Raw genomic sequence first — 17,072 nt, 5'->3', positions numbered from 1 at the left:
TCATCCTGACTTTACACTAATCTCTGGGTGACCTGATCATAGCATTTGGGTTTCTGACTTGCTTGTCTGCTAGCGCCTCTTGTGACTATAAAGGATTTACTGCCTGTATTGATCATTACATACAAGATTGTAAGATTGCCTACTTTGTAAGGTTTTCATTATTCTTCAAAGGACAGTATTCTTCGTACTGCACAGGAATTTGTCCAATCTTGATCAGTTCTGAGGAATACCATTTTCTTTTTGTCCTGATATCATTGGAAATGTCCCCCGTGCGACCCCCTGCTTCCACCCTTTATAAAGCACCTGTATGATAGCTCAGTTTGCTTTGACCTCTGCTGTTCTAAAAATTTCAAAATTCCCTGATCATGGAATAACAAAAAGGGACCCTAACAGAGTCCGAGGGAATGATGGAGGGATTGTAATGTGTGAGGAACGGCAAAGACTCTGCAAGGTAGTTAATCTTACTTTCCTTACTATTCAAGCACCCCTCACACAACGTAGGAGCCATACCTAAATAGTATACATTTGGAAGGGCCCCTAATCAGGATGTCCTTATTTATGCTGCCAAGACAGATATGCCAAAAATTGTGTATTGGGCATTGGTCAAATTTAAACAGTAATGTTTGTTAAATATGTGAAGGGTACTTCATATAGTTACCTTAAAGATACGGTCAATAGAAAGCTAACTAAGAGAACCCAAAGCAGCAGCTATGGTGAGTAGCATGGCCTTTGATCCAGACCGCTAGAATGTTTACCAACCAAGTGGTACAGCAGAGACCACATTCCATTTGGCTATTCACTATATGATGTTCCATCAAAGAGTTATCTAAGGTCCTCTACCCCTATAATTCAAATAGCTGCTTGGACTCCTAACGTCCTGAAGTCAGTGAACATAAGAAGAAAGCACTCTGTGTATGTTGACACAGTGAAACCTACAATGCTCATCCAACTGATGGGGTGGGGGGGGGGGGGATAGATAAAAGGGTACATAACCTCCTAAATGAAACAAAGAACACCCTGAGAAAAAACACTGGGTGAATCCAAGAACTATTCCATTGTCACATCAAATCAAATAAGACAAACCTACAATTAAGGTCTGCAGCTGATCAACCCATGTTGCTGATGATGCTGTCAAATTTTGTTTGATATCGTGCCTGGAGACGTTTTACTATGTTAAAAGAACTATATAAATGCAAGTTGATGTTGTTGGCTCAGTAAGAAACTTCAAACCACATAGCAAAGAGTTTCGATGGTGGGTCAATAACTTATTAAGGACTGCATTAAGGTCCTAGTTTGGAACTAAAGCTGGTATATTTGGATGTTCCTTCCATATAGCTTGAAGAAAGAAACAAAAAGGTTGAGAACTGATGGGACCTAATTCTTATGGTTTACGAAAAGCCACGATGGCAGCCACACGTAGAATAGAACTGAGCTTTAGATCAGCTGAAATAATCCTAGAATATAATGAACCTCACATGACAGGGAGAATATACCTGGCCATGCCCATTCTGCAACTTCCACCACTTGATATAATAAACCACCAATGAGGGAAGACCTAGATCTAGGAGTTGATATTGTTCAGTAACCATGCTATTAGCCAAATATATTTTCGTGCTGGATGCAGAATCTGGTTTCCCCAACCCCCTCCACCCCCAATTCCTATTTGCCTACAAAACAACAATGGCTATACTTCACAAGTAATTCATTGGCTGTGAAGCATTTTGGGAGGTCCAGAGGGTGTGAAAGGTAATATATAAATGTAAGTTTGTTCTTTCTTACTTTGAATCACACTGTTCACTATTTCAGTTCATTGTTTTACCTTGTCTTAATTTCAAAACTATCAAAAGGTACAGATGCCAATTGCACCTCTTTCTAATCACTAATGTTGAAAACACTGTAGTTTCAACTTTCACATAGCCGTAGGATTTGACATTAGACAGATACAGCTCAGTACACGAACTCGTGGATCTATGCAAACATGGTCCCTACAGTTATAAGGTAATCCTGAGTCAGTTTGTGTATACAAGAGACACAGACTAGATTTTTTGAAAGAGAAAGGACTTGCATTTATATAGCACCTTTCACAACTCAGAGCATCCCAAAGCACTTTAAAGTTAATGAAGTACTTTTGAAGTGTAGTCACTGTTGTAATGTACAGCCACAAACCATGTGTCTATCCCATTTAGGGTAAAATATTAATGTTGGCTAAATACAGAAATACAATTTGAACATGTGGAAAAGTGTAGTTACTTCTCACAGCTGCTCATTATTTAGACTAGAAAACATAACAGGATCAACTTGGAAATGTATTAAATATAATGGAGGATGAATGTGAAAAAGATACTAGCTTTCAGAATGGACACCAAATCCAATGTGGTCTCAATTGCATCAATTCACATATTCCCCCAAAGAATCCAAATTTGCACAAAAATCTAAATTGGATGTCCTGTCCCTTTAAGAACTTGGTGTAGATGAATGTAAGGAATCTTACAACACCAGGTTATAGTCCAACTGTTTTATTTGAAAATCACAAGCTTTCGGAGGCTATCTCCTTCGTCAGGTGAGCGAGTGTCACCTGACGAAGGAGATAGCCTCCAAAAGCTTGTGATTTTCAAATAAAACAGTTGGACTATAACCTGGTGTTGTAAGATTCCTTACATTTGTCAACCCCAGTCCATCACCGGCATCTCCACATTTGGTGTAGATAAACAGTGCAACACTATTTTCAGTCGTATCATAAGTTTCTAAAGAGGTTTGGGTCTATTCTTGTTCTTTAATGGTGCTTTAATAAATGTGTTTATATTGATTGAACTAAATATCCAAATTAAATTTACACAAACTTTGATATTTCCAATTTGTACACTCTGGATCCAAAGTCTGAATCTGTTTAAAAATCATTCCTAGTCAACACTTGCCTGAGTGGCCAAGGTAGTTACCAATTTTAGATTTGGAGGGTGGGAAATGATAATGGGAAGAAGCCTGGGGCCACAGAGTAGTTTTCTCATTGTCCTGAAATCTGGGTGAAGCAGGGTTACACCCAGATATTATAAACAAAGCTCATTATAAAGTTGAGGTGCTGATCTGCTCTCTGATAGTTTATCTAACTGAAAAAGATAAAAATACATTCACAGGGACATCTCACTGTATCTGGTAATTTCAAACTGCCTTAAGTTTTCCTGTAAAGACTAATATTCAGCCTTAATTTTCAGGCTACGTCATGAGGGGGCAACACCCTTTTCAAGAACAGATTCAAACAGACTACAATAAAGCTGTATATCATAGCGATTGTTGCAGAAAGAATACAGACATTTCCTTTCGTGACTGAAGTATAATTTACTGTAACAAGGCAGCTTTGACTGGTGTGACCCAAAAGTAAACTAATAAGCCAAAGGTTGTAGGCCTTTTCAGATTTATTTCCAACCACCCAAATTTGGCTCAATCTGGATCAAGTCAGTTTGGATGTAACTGCTACTTTAAAAGAAAAGGCATAGTCCAACAATGTAGATAATTCTTGATGGTTTGGAGAGGGTGGAGTAATAATTCGACTCTTTCCTCTTATGTGAGGTGGATTATTGCATGCAAGGTAAACTATCACACTGCACATGTAAAGAAGAACAAACTTGCATTTATATAGTGCCTTTTGCGACTCCGGGATGCCCCAAAGTGCTTTACAGCCAATTGAATACGTTTGAAGTGTTGTCACTGTTGTAATGTAGGAAACACATCAGCCAATGTGTGCACAGCAAGGTCCTACAAACAGCAGTGAGGTAATGATCAGATAATCTGTTTTAGTGATGTTTGTTGGGGGATAGATATTGGTCAGGAGAATACTGCAGTCCTTGCCCACTTGTAGAATGTGCGCAGATGAACAAAAAGCGCACGTGCACCAAAATATGACATTCTATGATTCTCGCTGTAGGTAAGAGGTAAGTAATATTTGTATTTAACTCGTGATTTAATGAGCTGGATGGTGGTATGATTACTGGTGATCAGAGAACATTTAGATCATAATAGTACACCGTCCACTTCTACACTGACAGAGTGTGACCACCCTACATTAGTACAACAGTAATACTGTGTTCACTTCTGCATCATGCATAACAATAATAGTGTGTGAAGCCTATGCCATGCAGCTCCTGGATAGTAGGATAGCATTAGCCCAGTCCCAGTCTTGATCATGATCACAGTCATGATCAATCTCACAATCTATTCACTGTTAGGTTTTGCAATATTTCCTCTTTTCCTTCCCTCCCAGAAATGATGTACTGCATTTGGTAGACTGATTTAAAATCACCAGAATTTGCCCAGTGGAGTTCCCCTATAGCTAATTGGGTAAATGCACTCTGTGTTCTAGCATTGAGCCATACAAACCTGGTTAGGTTCTATTCTTTGTCTTTGCTGAATCAATCAATTTCAGCTGTGACAATGGTAGGTCGCTACAGTTGACAAGAGTAGTTTGCTTGATCTGTACCCCATGTTACTGGACTCAATATCCATCCCCTCCACTGCTGCCACTGTGGCTGTAATAAGTGCTATCTACAGGATGCACTGCAGCAATTCAGCAATGTTACTTTGACAGCACCTCCCTCCCCTGTGACCACTACCACAAAGAAGAACAACAGCAGCAATGTAATGGGAACACCATCATCTCTAAATCATACACCATCCTGACTTGGACATATATCTCCATTCCTTCATCATCATTGGGTCAGAATCCTTTAATTCCCTACCTAACACTATTGTAGGAGCACCATCACCACAAGGACTGCAGCAGTTCAAGGGGAAGGTGCACCACCACCACCTTCTAATAGGCAACTAGGGGTGGGCAATAAATGAGCTCTTGCCCACGTAGCCCACATCCCAAGAACAATTTTTTTTTAAAAAAGTCGGTTAAGATTGGGATTCAAGCTCAGGTTCTTACCATAGGTGTCTAGCTAGCATTGTATTATGAAAACTATTGAGCCCCATAATCATTACATCCTTAATTATATGGAGTCAATCTACCTTTGGGAAATTAGACAACTGTGACTAATGTGAACTGCAATTTCCTGTTATGAGCATTTCCTGTAATTGAATCAAATACAACTGTAGAGTAAATGCTTTGAATGTGAATTTCTTGTCTCCAATTAAATTGCTAAACATGAAGACAAACTATTGCAAAAGTGCTAAAGACTTTAAACAGATGATCCGGTATTTGGATGTCAGACATGATCACCATTATGAAGCTGGAGTGACCAAGCAAAGAGCTAAACAACTTATGGATGGTTCTTCAATGTTTACCATTTGGGCTTGGCTTCCTTTTTAACGATGGTGTCGAAAAGTCATCTCATTATCATTTTTAAAAATTCTGTCCCAAACTTGTAAATTGTGGGAAGCCTCACCTATTTTTAGCAATCTATATTTTCCAAGTTATTTAATTCAAAGGTGTACTTTATCCATCTATTTTAGAATTATTATTAAGTACTTCTATCTTTAAAATGAAAGCCTGGTCAATAAATGTTTTGAGGCGTGCAATTTACCCTCTGTATGCAGTCCACTTTGTAGTGAATTATGTCCTGCCACAACATCTAACAACTATGAGACAATGGACGCTAACTGTTTCAACAAATTTCACATCTATACGTCAGTTCTGACTGGCAGATAATCAATCAGTATGCTCCTTGATACTGTTGAATGGATTGGTTCTCCTACAGGAACAATGCTATGTTATTGCAATGTGCCATAGAAAAAACACAAATTCCAATTCTGACTGCTGTACTACCCACCTTTCCCTTTTATATTTTTTTATGTGCAGCTCTCATGGCCTGATATGGTAGCCATTGATTCAATATTTCCCGTAGCCTCTCTCCAACTCCTAGTGAGTTTGGTAAATCAGAAACACACCAGCGAATTCAGACTGAATTAGCACTCAGAAAATCAGTGGAGCTCTGTGGTGGAGCTACACACTGCACACTGGAACACAGGAAGGCAGGTTCAGTTCTTTCATTACATTTCCTACCTCAGCCATTCTTGCTCTGGGGAGACACTGTGCAGAGGACTGGAAGAAAGAGAAAAATGAAAGGAAGAGTTGCCTCTGGATGACTCCTGCACTCTTAATCATTGCTCTTCAGAATGGCTTTGGAGCAGATCATCCGCCTGCTTTCACGTCCACAGATTCGGTCAGGACAATTAAAACAGGGTGAAAATGAGGAAACAATGGAAGCACACCAAACAACCATGAAGTGAAATAGCCAGGATGTGAATGTATATTGGCTATTTTTCAGTAATCCTTTATATAAACCTCAATTATGTATCAAACGATCTGACTTGAGCACAAAAATCTAGGCTAACACTCCAGTACAGTATTGAGGGAGAGCTGCACTGTCAGAGGTGCCGTCTTTGAAATGAGACATTAAACCAAGTTCCCGTCTGCGTTCTCAAGTGGACACAAAAGATCCCGTGACACTGTTCAAAGAAGAGCAGGGGAGTTCTCCCTGGTGTCCTGGCCAATATTTATCCATCAACCAACATCTCAAAAAAAATGTTTAAAAACGATTGTCTGGTCATTATTGTATTGCTGTTTGTGGGACTTTGCTGTACATTTCCTACATTACAACAGTGACTGTGCTTCAAAGTACTTAATTGGCTTTGGGGTGTCCTGAGGTTGTGAAAGGCACTATATAAATACAAGTCTGTCTTGTTTTTCTTTCAGTGCTTTACACACTTCGTAATGAGCTTGAAACAACCAACCATCCTGTTCTTCAGTATACATGGCCAAACATCAGCAGCCATTTCTGCTGGTGGATGAATTTAACCCCGGGGTCATTTCGCAAGTTCCCATGTGGAATCGTAATTAAAGTTAGATAAGTGTTTGATTTCCAGTCAGAAGTGTGTAACTTTAAGTCTCATGTTGTCCATCACTCTAACCTTCTTGTCTCAACCAGCTAAATTTAAACTATTTTTAGTTAGGCAATTGGGAGGAGCGGCATGATGAGCCTGTGGTACTCTGTTGAAGGTTTGAGGGAGGGAGATTTGCAGACCAATTCAACATATTGGGCCAGAACTTGCACAGAGCGGTGCGGCAACGATCACTGCAGCTCCTGCAAATTAAATTAACAAATGTACTTAGTGGGCTCTGTGGCTTCAACTTGCTTGACTTTGAACTTTTGAAAAACTGTGCGCAATCTACTCGGCCTCTGAGCAGTGTAAGGTGATGCGCACGGAACAGTCTGAGAGAAGAGAAGACACACCCACAAAATCTGTCAGGAAGAGAAGTCACTCCCACAAGCAGGCAAGCAGACTTCATTCATTTAAAGTTAGGATGCCGGAAGTCATTGTAAATAAAAAATTTAATTTTTTTAATTAAAAAAAACCAAAGAAATAATTGAATTAAATTAAAGAAAAGTTTTTTTTAAAATTAATTTAATTTTAAAAATTTTTTTAATGACCAAAAACTATTAAAATAAGGAGTAATGTGAGACTCCACATTTTTAAAATTTAATTTTTGGTTGTTTGACAGTCATAATGAGTTATTGCGCTTTTAAAACTTAGTTTAGACCTGGTATTTTTAAGCGTGCCTGTTTGGTGGTGTAATTAGTTACTTTCCAGCTGGGCAGATGAGCAAGTTTGCAATTTTTCAGTGATTTCAAGGATTGCAGCGTGCGGTGTCCCTTTAATTCGCAACTGTCAAATCACCGGCGAACCAATAGTTTTAGTGCATATGTGCAAATACAGGAATGTGCTCCTACAATTCGCCATTAAAAATACTGTTGAGCTCTATTTTGGGAGCAATTTCTGCCCCAATGTAGCTTAGATCACCTCATGTACCTACCTTCTGCTGGCCAGTCACAGGCTATACACTCTGTGGATCACATGATCCCACACGCCTGCATCCTGCTGACCAGTCACAGGGTGCTGCAGGTCACGCCATCCAATGTACCAATCTTCCACTGGCCAGTCACGGGCTATACACACTGCAGCTCAGGGCATCCTACCAGGTGACCAAAAGAGAATGCATAGTGGGGAGTGACACAGTTGAAAAGGAAATCAAGTTTAAAGGGTAAAGGTCAATAATTGTGAGAACGGTCACAGATGATCAGTTACTACATTTCAACCAATGACAAATTTATTAATTTAAATGTAGCTCCCAAAATAAATAGTGATACTGCAACTTTATGAATAAGTGAACTGAATGAATTTGGCAAATTGGCAAGAATTCAAGTGTGAAAAGGATAATAAAACATCAAGAATTGAAAGCAAGTTCAAAACTATCCTGTAGGTTTCATTTGATAACACTTACTGCAACTGTGCAATTACCTAACTTCATATGTGTTTTGGTGCATGAAATGAGACTCATCAGAAATATCAGTTTCTCTATGTACTTTAAACAAGGAAACCAGCACAGAAAGAACAGGACAAAGCAGACACCCTTAGGGGTCAGCAACTCATCATCAGCTGACAGCCATATCCTTCCTAACCATGTCCTAACTGAGACAGTTACTTCTCCTTCAGTGAAAACCAAGCTGACACGAGGAGAGGAAAGTATATTAGTGCTTGAAAAAATAAGGGGCCTGAGGAAAAAAGATAAATCAAAGATCTCCTCCAGGCGAGCATTTCTTTAACATAGAGGAATCACAACACAGACAGCAACAGTTTCTTAATCAGTATTTCCTGTAACCTATGTTTACCAAAAAATGAAGCAAGCACAGAAAATCAAGTTAGAGTGAAACTTCCATTCTCTAACAGTTAAGGAGAGGCATTTTAAGCACTGAACTCATTTCATTAGTGCCATAGGAAAATGCATTATATGAAAAGCAAGTGATGTCATTTCCTTTTGGTGCTTGGTTGCATTAGATAAGGCTGTTCCTGATTTTGTTCCCTCTGTAGACATAACAAAGCTCTCAAAGCAGTTAGTCACCATAGGGACGGCCTATACAACAGAGACCTCAGCTGGATTCTAAATGTATTGCTGTGCAAGTATAGGATGTGCAGCATTCAAGCTCAATTGATTGATCAACTATTGGCTCAGCATGTTCTTCCCCTCCCCCCATTTTGTAAGTTATTTTCTACTTTTCTTCACAGCCCTCCACACCATTTCCTGACCAAGGAAGCAAACAGCTGGGCTGTTTCCAAGCATCTGGTCAACCACTAGTAGATATATGAGATAATGCCTTAGAACAGGGATATTCAACCTTTTGAAGCTGCGTCCCAGATGCATAGGTCAAAACTAGTGCGTGGGCCACATATGATTGAGTATTGTGAGCCACTATACACAAAAAAATGTGAGACCCCCATACACACAAAAGGGGAGATCCCCCTTGCACAAAAAGTGCAAGACCACCATCCTTCCCCTTCCCCCAGCTCTTTAAAATTCCCAGTCTGGAGGACTTGTAAAGGCCCTTATTAGAATGCAAGCTTTTCCAGTCCTCCAGGCCCAGGAACTTTAAAGGAGCTTACGGGATGCATTTGGTCTTTGGGCCACGTCTTAACATATGAACATATGAAAAAGGACAGGGAAAGATCAACTGGTCCATCCATCCTTCCTCCCCATGCAACCCTGCAATTTCCCGGGAGAGGCAAAACGACAGAGAAAAAAAATCTTAGGCCAATTTAGGAAAAAACTCTGGGAAGTTTCTCTCCAACCCTCAAAGGTGATCATGCAAGCTCCAGGAGACATCTATGAACATAATTCATTGGCTGCAAAGTGTTTTTCGTATCCTGAGGATTTGCTATGCAAATATAACATTTTCTTTTACTGGATTCCAGGCACTGGTTCTTACATCTTGGAATCTGGTTCAGTCTAATCATTAATCTGCACTTACACACCCAGCAATCCTAGAATATAAAAACCAAAGAAAAGGAATGTGCAAAAAGAGGAAACAGTTTAAAAATGAACAGGAAGGCAAACTTAGAAAGAGATCAGCGTAAAGGATAAAGATCAGCTGCCTAATACAATCAGTCCTGCCAGAATATGCGAGTCTCTGCATTGGGTTTACCAGTTCCAGTTGGGAAGAATTTAATCAGCCCTCATGTAAGTCACAAGATGGAGTGGCTTACAAAAGCAGAGGAAAAGATACCATGGGGACAAATTCACCTCCACGCTCCCACCTGATTTCAGCAAAGAATGTCAAGAAATTTGGGCGATGAGGCCTACTGCCGGCTCACCCTCCAAGCAGGTTCTCCTTCACTCTGCCCCTGCTGGGATCACCACTGCAACTCCTTCCCCACCTGCTACATGTAAATTGTAAACAATTTTACAACACCAAGTTATAGTCCAGCAATTTTATTTTAAATTCACAAGCTTTCGGAGATTTCCTCCTTCCTCAGGCAAATGTTTCAAGAGCAAACATTTGCCTGAGGAAGGAGGAAATCTCCGAAAGCTTGTGAATTTAAAATAAAATTGCTGGACTATAACTTGGTGTTGTAAAATTGTTTACAATTGTCAACCCCAGTCCATCACCGGCATCTCCACATCATGGCTACATGTAAATGGCAGTGGAGGAGAGGGGGGGGGGGGGGGGGAGTAGGGGGAAAAGAGAGGGGGGGGCGGGTTCCAACTGGTTTACTTGTTCTTCGCTACATGTACCTCCAACTTCCCGGGAGGTGGCGGTTGGCTGGGGAAATATCTGTAAATACCCAATGGAGGGAGAGGGTCTTGCATTGGCCCCTTCTCTCTACAGACAGCCAGAGAGATTTACTTGCAGAAGGCCTCAATGGAAGGAATCGTTCCAATCCTGCCCCTTTAAGCCCCTCGTTAGATCTTTGGAAGCTGCAGTGACTTCTCACTTCCAGTCCCCTCCCAAGTAGCACTGACAGGCTCACACTTGACAGCAAGGATCCAGCTGACAGCTCACTATGCATATCTAATTAGCTTTAACCCAGGAAAATGGGACAGGACTCGGGCAGACACCGTCGGGGGTGGGGGGGGGGGTGGAATTACTGCCCTGCCGGAACTCAGCCCAAAAAGCAAAATCTAGGCCCATCAGTCCAACCACCCATTAATGATATAGTGGCACTGTCAGCAGTTTAATTGACCAGGGCTAGGATCTGCTCAGTCTCCTAACAAAAGCAGGTAGCGTGGGGAACAGGATCATAACCTTGTTTGGTGATGAGCTGCCTCAATTCCACGTAACACTCCCATCTAGTGGCCAGTAAAGAAACGACAAACTCACCTGCTGCTGCAAGTCATGGGAACATCGGAATAGAAGTAGACCATTCAGACCCTCGAGCCTGCTCAGTCATTCAATTAGATTAAGGCTGCTCTGTAATGAGCTTTTACTTATGAAAAGGCTGAGTATTCTATTCTTCCCCAGTGTGCATCCTTTACTTGTGAAGCATTGATGATTGACAAAAAATATCAGAAAGACTAGGATTGCTTTACACGTTCCACAAGATGGCACTATGCTGCGAAGCTTTCCTGTACTACAAACAAATGTGAAAGAAAAGTAATGCTACAGAAAGTAAAACATAAAGGAAGTATAAAGATAAAAACAATGGGGGAAAATAATTATTTTTAAAATCCTAAGTCTACACATTCACAAGTAACTATCTAAAGCTTTGCCTTTAAAGGCAGGCAAAGTAAATTTTTAGTGCACACCAGTCCCATATTAAAGGGGAATTGTTGACCTAGCTTTCCAGTCACACTTTGTTGATGGGTTCAAAGTAAAATAGAATTTGACATATTCAGTATAAATCAGGTGCTCCGATATCACATTTTGCATAACATGGCATAACACACCTGCTATTATAAAAGAGCATATCCTGACTCATTGTAAGCAACATCACATCATATAGATATATTTAAAATAAAATCAAAATATCTTATGGTTAATAGGAATTCATAATTATATTAAGATAAAAGAAGGAATGCTAATAAATTATCTCCCTGCGTTGCTAACAGCATTTTACAAGTGCCACTGACTGGGATTGCCACAGCAAACTGTGAGACCTGTTCCTCTGAAGATGTTATCCACCTATGTAGCCAGGATTTGTTAAATTGCACACTATATTTCAACTGATCCTCACAAATCTAGTTAAATGCTGACAAATGTATTTTCTTACCAGGGTCCAGGTGTGTGAAAGTTCCAATAACAAAATCCATTGTAGAGATAGCCAGCAAAGCTAATAGCAGCAGCTGAAACCGAATGATCCATTTGACTCCTGCTAGATTAATTCCCAGTAATCCCATCAGCACAGCAATGGAAATTCCTCGGACTGCCCAGATGTTACTGAGGTTCAACAAATCAGCAATGGATTCAGCAAAGCCAGTGATATACATAGCACCTGCAACACACTGCAAGAGAGCATTATTTTACCTTTGTCATCAGAAACACTTTTTATTAACATCGTTCGATGGCTTTATGGTGGGTAGTAGTCTACTAAAGCGAACTAATCCTTGACCCATTTCATTCCTAGTTATTATTGTGTGAATTTGAATTTCCAAAGTCAGGTGACTGCAAAGAACAGCACTCCTTCATAAGCAGCTCTATCAGCAGACAACCTTATTCAAATAGAAGCGCTGTACAGACAGAACCTCGCACAGCCTTCTGCCAATAATGCTAGTCTACAATCAGTCAACAGGAGACAAGTTTCACATGGAACAAAACTTAAGTACAATCATTTTAAGCATCGCCCCTGAATTGAGCTGCCTCAATTCTACGTGACACTCCCATCTATTGGCCAGTAAAGAAATAACAAACTCACCTGCTGTTGCAAGGCGTAGGAACAAAGGAGGAGAAGTAGGGCATTCAGCCCCTCAAGCCTGCTCTGCCATTCAATTAGATCATGGCTGCTCTGTCATGAGCTTTTACTCATGAACAGGCTGAATATTTCATTCTTCCCCAGTGTGTCCTTTGCTTGTGAAGCATTGATGATTGACAAAAAAGATCAGAAAGACTAGGATTGCTTTACATGTTCCACAAGATGGCACTATGCTGCTAAACTTTCCTGTACTACAATTGATAGGCAGCCTGGGCATGTAAAGATGGATGGTCACAATGGAAGATGAAAGGAGAACTTTTATTGTTAGTTTAATTATTCCATACTACAATCCAGCTGTAAGTTCTCAGCTGTGGGTTATAGATATAAAATCACTAAACATTGATTTGCTCATTTCATTTACCTAAAAAACAGACTGTGATTTAGATTAAAATATCAAATGAGTTTGTTCCTTTCATTTAGTTAACATGACTGGCAACACAAAATGGGGCCAAAACTAAGGCCTTGTATTTTTGAACAGAACTAGGTTTAGACATGTAGCATTCAGTGTACCTTCTAAAACTATTTTGCTGTAAATAAACTTGTGGGGGATTTGGCAGTTACTGTTGGATTTTTCAATCAATGGTTCCTGGTTTGAATCCCCACACTGGCAGAGAATTCCTGTGTGAGTAATCCCCTTGCACAAAGGACTTGCCATAAGTGGACTTCAATGTATCCAGTTACTAAGTGGTTACTGGCATTGCTGGAAGTTCAATGGCAAACCTGTGTAAATGACTAGATACTGTCTTGCAGGATTTGCACACTAATGAGACTGGGCCTTCACAGAGAGGTAGGCAGTTTCATTAAAGTCTAGCTGTAGAAAACTTTGATCCAGATACATAACCTTAGTGTTGTAATGTATCAGTTATAAATCATTGCTTCCTTTTCTGTGCTTTTTTATTTCAACCTTTTTTAAAAAAAACTTGTACCTCACTTCAATTCCTCCATTCCAACCAATCTCTCTGGCCAGTAGCAGGGTCATGTGGCTGAATCCAAATTCACAACTGGTCCAGAAATGTTCCAGGCATGATCCCCAAATCCCAGATTGATCACTGCTACCATTTTGGAATATTGGGAATCACTGCTACTGTGACAAAGATAGAATTCAGTGATTTGGTGGACAAATTCAATATCCACATTTTGCATAGAATTGCCATAAAATCTCTGAACGGATGCAAACAGAATTCTAAACGGTTTATAAAAACCTTAATCTTGAAGTCTTGATTACCTGTCCAAATACGTAGAGAAATCCAAAAGTTCCTCCTACACGACCTCCCAGAACTGTCGAAAGCATAGAATACACTCCACCATTCCCAAGACTGCATCTCTCCCACACGCCAATTCCAGATAGAACTGTCACCAGAGCAACCAAGACAACCAGGGTCACCATAAACATTCCCAGTAAGACACCGGTATTCCCCTGAGGTTGAAAAACGACAATAATCAGTGATCCGATACCAATCAGAGCTCTCATGATAAATTTAACCTTTCCCCATGAGTGGATACATATTAACTTTGCCAAAATCAAATGAACATTCCTCTGGAGCTACTGGAAAATTTAGCTATTTTAGTAATGGCAGCACCTCTCTCTAGGTGCAGAATCAATGAAGATGACAAATATACAGTGAACAGTTGTAACTTGTATTTCATTGGCAGAAGAGCCCCAGAATGCATGAGCACTTCCACAAGTAAATTGTCCATTTTTTGGTTCAGGAATGAAACAAAAATGTCTGACTGGCCAGATCACTTTTATTATTAGCATTATCACAGGCGTGTAAAGGTATTTATTTCTGTTTTTATAAATGCAGCAAACGTATATTAAAGAAATGTGGGGAAGAGTAATATTTATACCCTATTACAGTTTGACAGCAGGCCAAATGACAATAAGTCTTAACTGTGAAGAGACAACATTTCACCTGACAGTACTCAGAGAGGTGAAGGACCAGCAAGCCTCGCTCTTTGCCTCCAAGGCCTCCAAGATCATCTTCCGGTCCAGAGTCCGCTCCGTGGAGCAGGACGAGACTTGCTCGTGTTTCTTCTTCCAAAAGGTGCAGAGAGAGAGCTCTGTGATCAGCAGCCTGAAGGAAGAGGATGGCTCGGTCACGTCCTCGCAGCCTGACATACTGAGGATCTGCAAATCCTTTTATGCCGGACTGTACGACGCGAAGCCCACAGACAGCGCGGCCTCCCAGTCCTTCTTGTCGTCTATCACGGAGGTTCTAGACGACAGCAAGCGGGAGAGTCTGGATCACCCGCTAACTCTGGACGAACTGACAAAGGCCGTCCGTTCCTTCGAGAAGAGTAAGACTCCCGGAAGCGACGGCTTACCGATGGAGTTGTACTCGGCTCTGTGGGACTGGATAGGCCCAGACCTGCAGGAAGCGTACGGGGGTATGCTCCTGGCAGGCAGCATGTCAGACTCCATGAGGAAAGGCATCATCACCCTCATCTACAAGCAGAAGGGGGAGAGGGAAGAAATCAAAAATTGGCGACCCATCTCACTACTTAACGTGGACTACAAAATTCTGTCCAAGGTCATCGCCAATCGGGTCAAGTCAGCCCTGGAGGTGGTGATCCACCCCGATCAGACCTGCGCCGTACCCGGCAGGAAGATCTCTGATAGCCTGGCGCTACTCAGGGATACAATCGCCTACGTATAGAACAGGGGGGTGAACACCTGCCTGATCAGCCTGGACCAGGAGAAGGCCTTTGACAGAATATCCCACACGTACATGATGGACGTGCTCTCCAAAATGGGGTTTGGGGAGGGAATCCGCAATTGGATCCAACTGCTCTACACAAACATCAGTAGCGCAGTTTCAATCAACGGGTGGGAATCAGAAAGCTTTCCGATCAAATCTGGAGTCAGGAAGGGCTGTCCTCTCTCCTCCGTCTTGTTCGTGTGTTGCATCGAACCCTTTGCCGAGTCCATCAGGAGGGATGCGGGCATAAGAGGGGTGACGATCCCAGGCAGCAGAGGTACTCAGGTCAAGGCCTCCCTGTACATGGATGACGTCGCCGTCTTTTGCTCGTTTCAGCTCTCGGTCCGCAGATTGATGAGCATCTGCGACCAGTTCGAACTGGCCTCGGGGGCCAGGGTAAATCGTAGCAAGAGCGAGGCCATGTTCTTTGGGAACTGGACCGACCGATCCTTTGTCCCCTTCACCGTCAGGTCAGATTACCTGAAGGTGCTGGGGATCTGGTTCGGGGGGGCCGGGGCGTGCACCAAAAACTGGGAGGAGCGTATTTCCAAGGTTAAGCAGAAACTGGGACTATGGAATCGACGATCCCTCTCGATCGTGGGCAAGAGCCTGGTCATCAGGTGCGAGGTGCTCTCGGTGTTGCTGTACCTGGCGCAGGTCTGGCCCATACCTCGCTCCTGCGCCGCGACAGTCACCCGAGCCATCTTCCGCTTTGTCTGGAGATCAAAAATGGACCGTGTCCGCAGGGTCACGATGTACAAATCTCCAGAGAAAGGGGGGAAAGGCGTGCCCAACGTGGCCCTCATCCTGATGGCCACCTTTGTGTGCGGCTGCATCAAGCTGTGCATAGACCCTCAGTACGCAAACACAAAGTGTCACTACGTGCTGAGGTTCTACCTGTCCCCGGTGTTGAGAAGGATGGGCCTGGCCACGCTGCCACGGAACGCTCCGTCCAGTTGGACCGTTCCGCCCCACCTGTCCTTCGTGGAAAGGTTTGTGCAGGAAAACACCTTTGACCACAAGGCGATCAGTGAGTGGTCCGCACGTAACGTCCTCGAGACCCTGCGGGAAAAGGAGATGGTGGATCCTGTCGGTTGGTTCCCCGAGCAGACTGTCAATGTCATTTGGCAGAACGCCTCATCGCCAGAGCTTTCAAACAAGCACCAAGACTTAGCTTGGCTGGTGGTGAGAAGGGCCCTTCCCGTCAGATCCTTCATGTACTCCCGGACTCTCAGCGCCACCGCGCACTGTCCCAGAGGAGGCTGCGGTGGAGACGAGACCGTCACCCATCTCCTTCTGGAATGTGCCTTTGCAAAGAAGGTCTGGAGAGAGATGCAGTGATATCTGTCCAGGTTCGTCCCAAGCAGTTCCGTAACACAGGATTCTGTGCTCTACGGGCTGTTCCCGGGGACGCACACTGAGACGGACATCAGCTGCTGCTGGAAGACCATCAACTCGGTGAAAGACGCCCTTTGGTCTGCCCGAAACTTGCTGGTCTTCCAGCACAAGGAGCTGTCCTCGACCGAGTGTTGCAGACTGGCACATTCTAAGGTCCAGGACTACGTGCTGAGGGACGCACTGAGGATGGGTGCGGCCGCCGCAAAGGCTCTGTGGGGAAAGGCAACTGTCTAGAGC

At 42.4% G+C, this 17,072-nt stretch overlaps 1 protein-coding gene across 1 annotated transcript in view; it reads right to left on the bottom strand.

The window, feature by feature from the left end:
- Positions 1–17,072, bottom strand: part of slc12a8 (solute carrier family 12 member 8) — a 101,684-nt gene that overhangs the window by 69,038 nt on the left and 15,574 nt on the right. The window contains exons 3-4 of the mRNA XM_067986772.1: positions 13,964–14,155; positions 12,040–12,271 (exon numbers count right to left, since the gene is read on the bottom strand). Coding sequence (XP_067842873.1) covers positions 12,040–12,271; positions 13,964–14,155 — 424 coding nt within the window. The remainder of the gene's footprint in view (positions 1–12,039; positions 12,272–13,963; positions 14,156–17,072) is intronic.

The sequence above is a fragment of the Heptranchias perlo genome, chromosome 7, assembly GCF_035084215.1.
Source record: "Heptranchias perlo isolate sHepPer1 chromosome 7, sHepPer1.hap1, whole genome shotgun sequence".
Classification (NCBI taxonomy): Eukaryota; Metazoa; Chordata; class Chondrichthyes; order Hexanchiformes; family Hexanchidae; genus Heptranchias; species Heptranchias perlo.
This window is presented reverse-complemented; position numbering and strand designations above follow the sequence as displayed.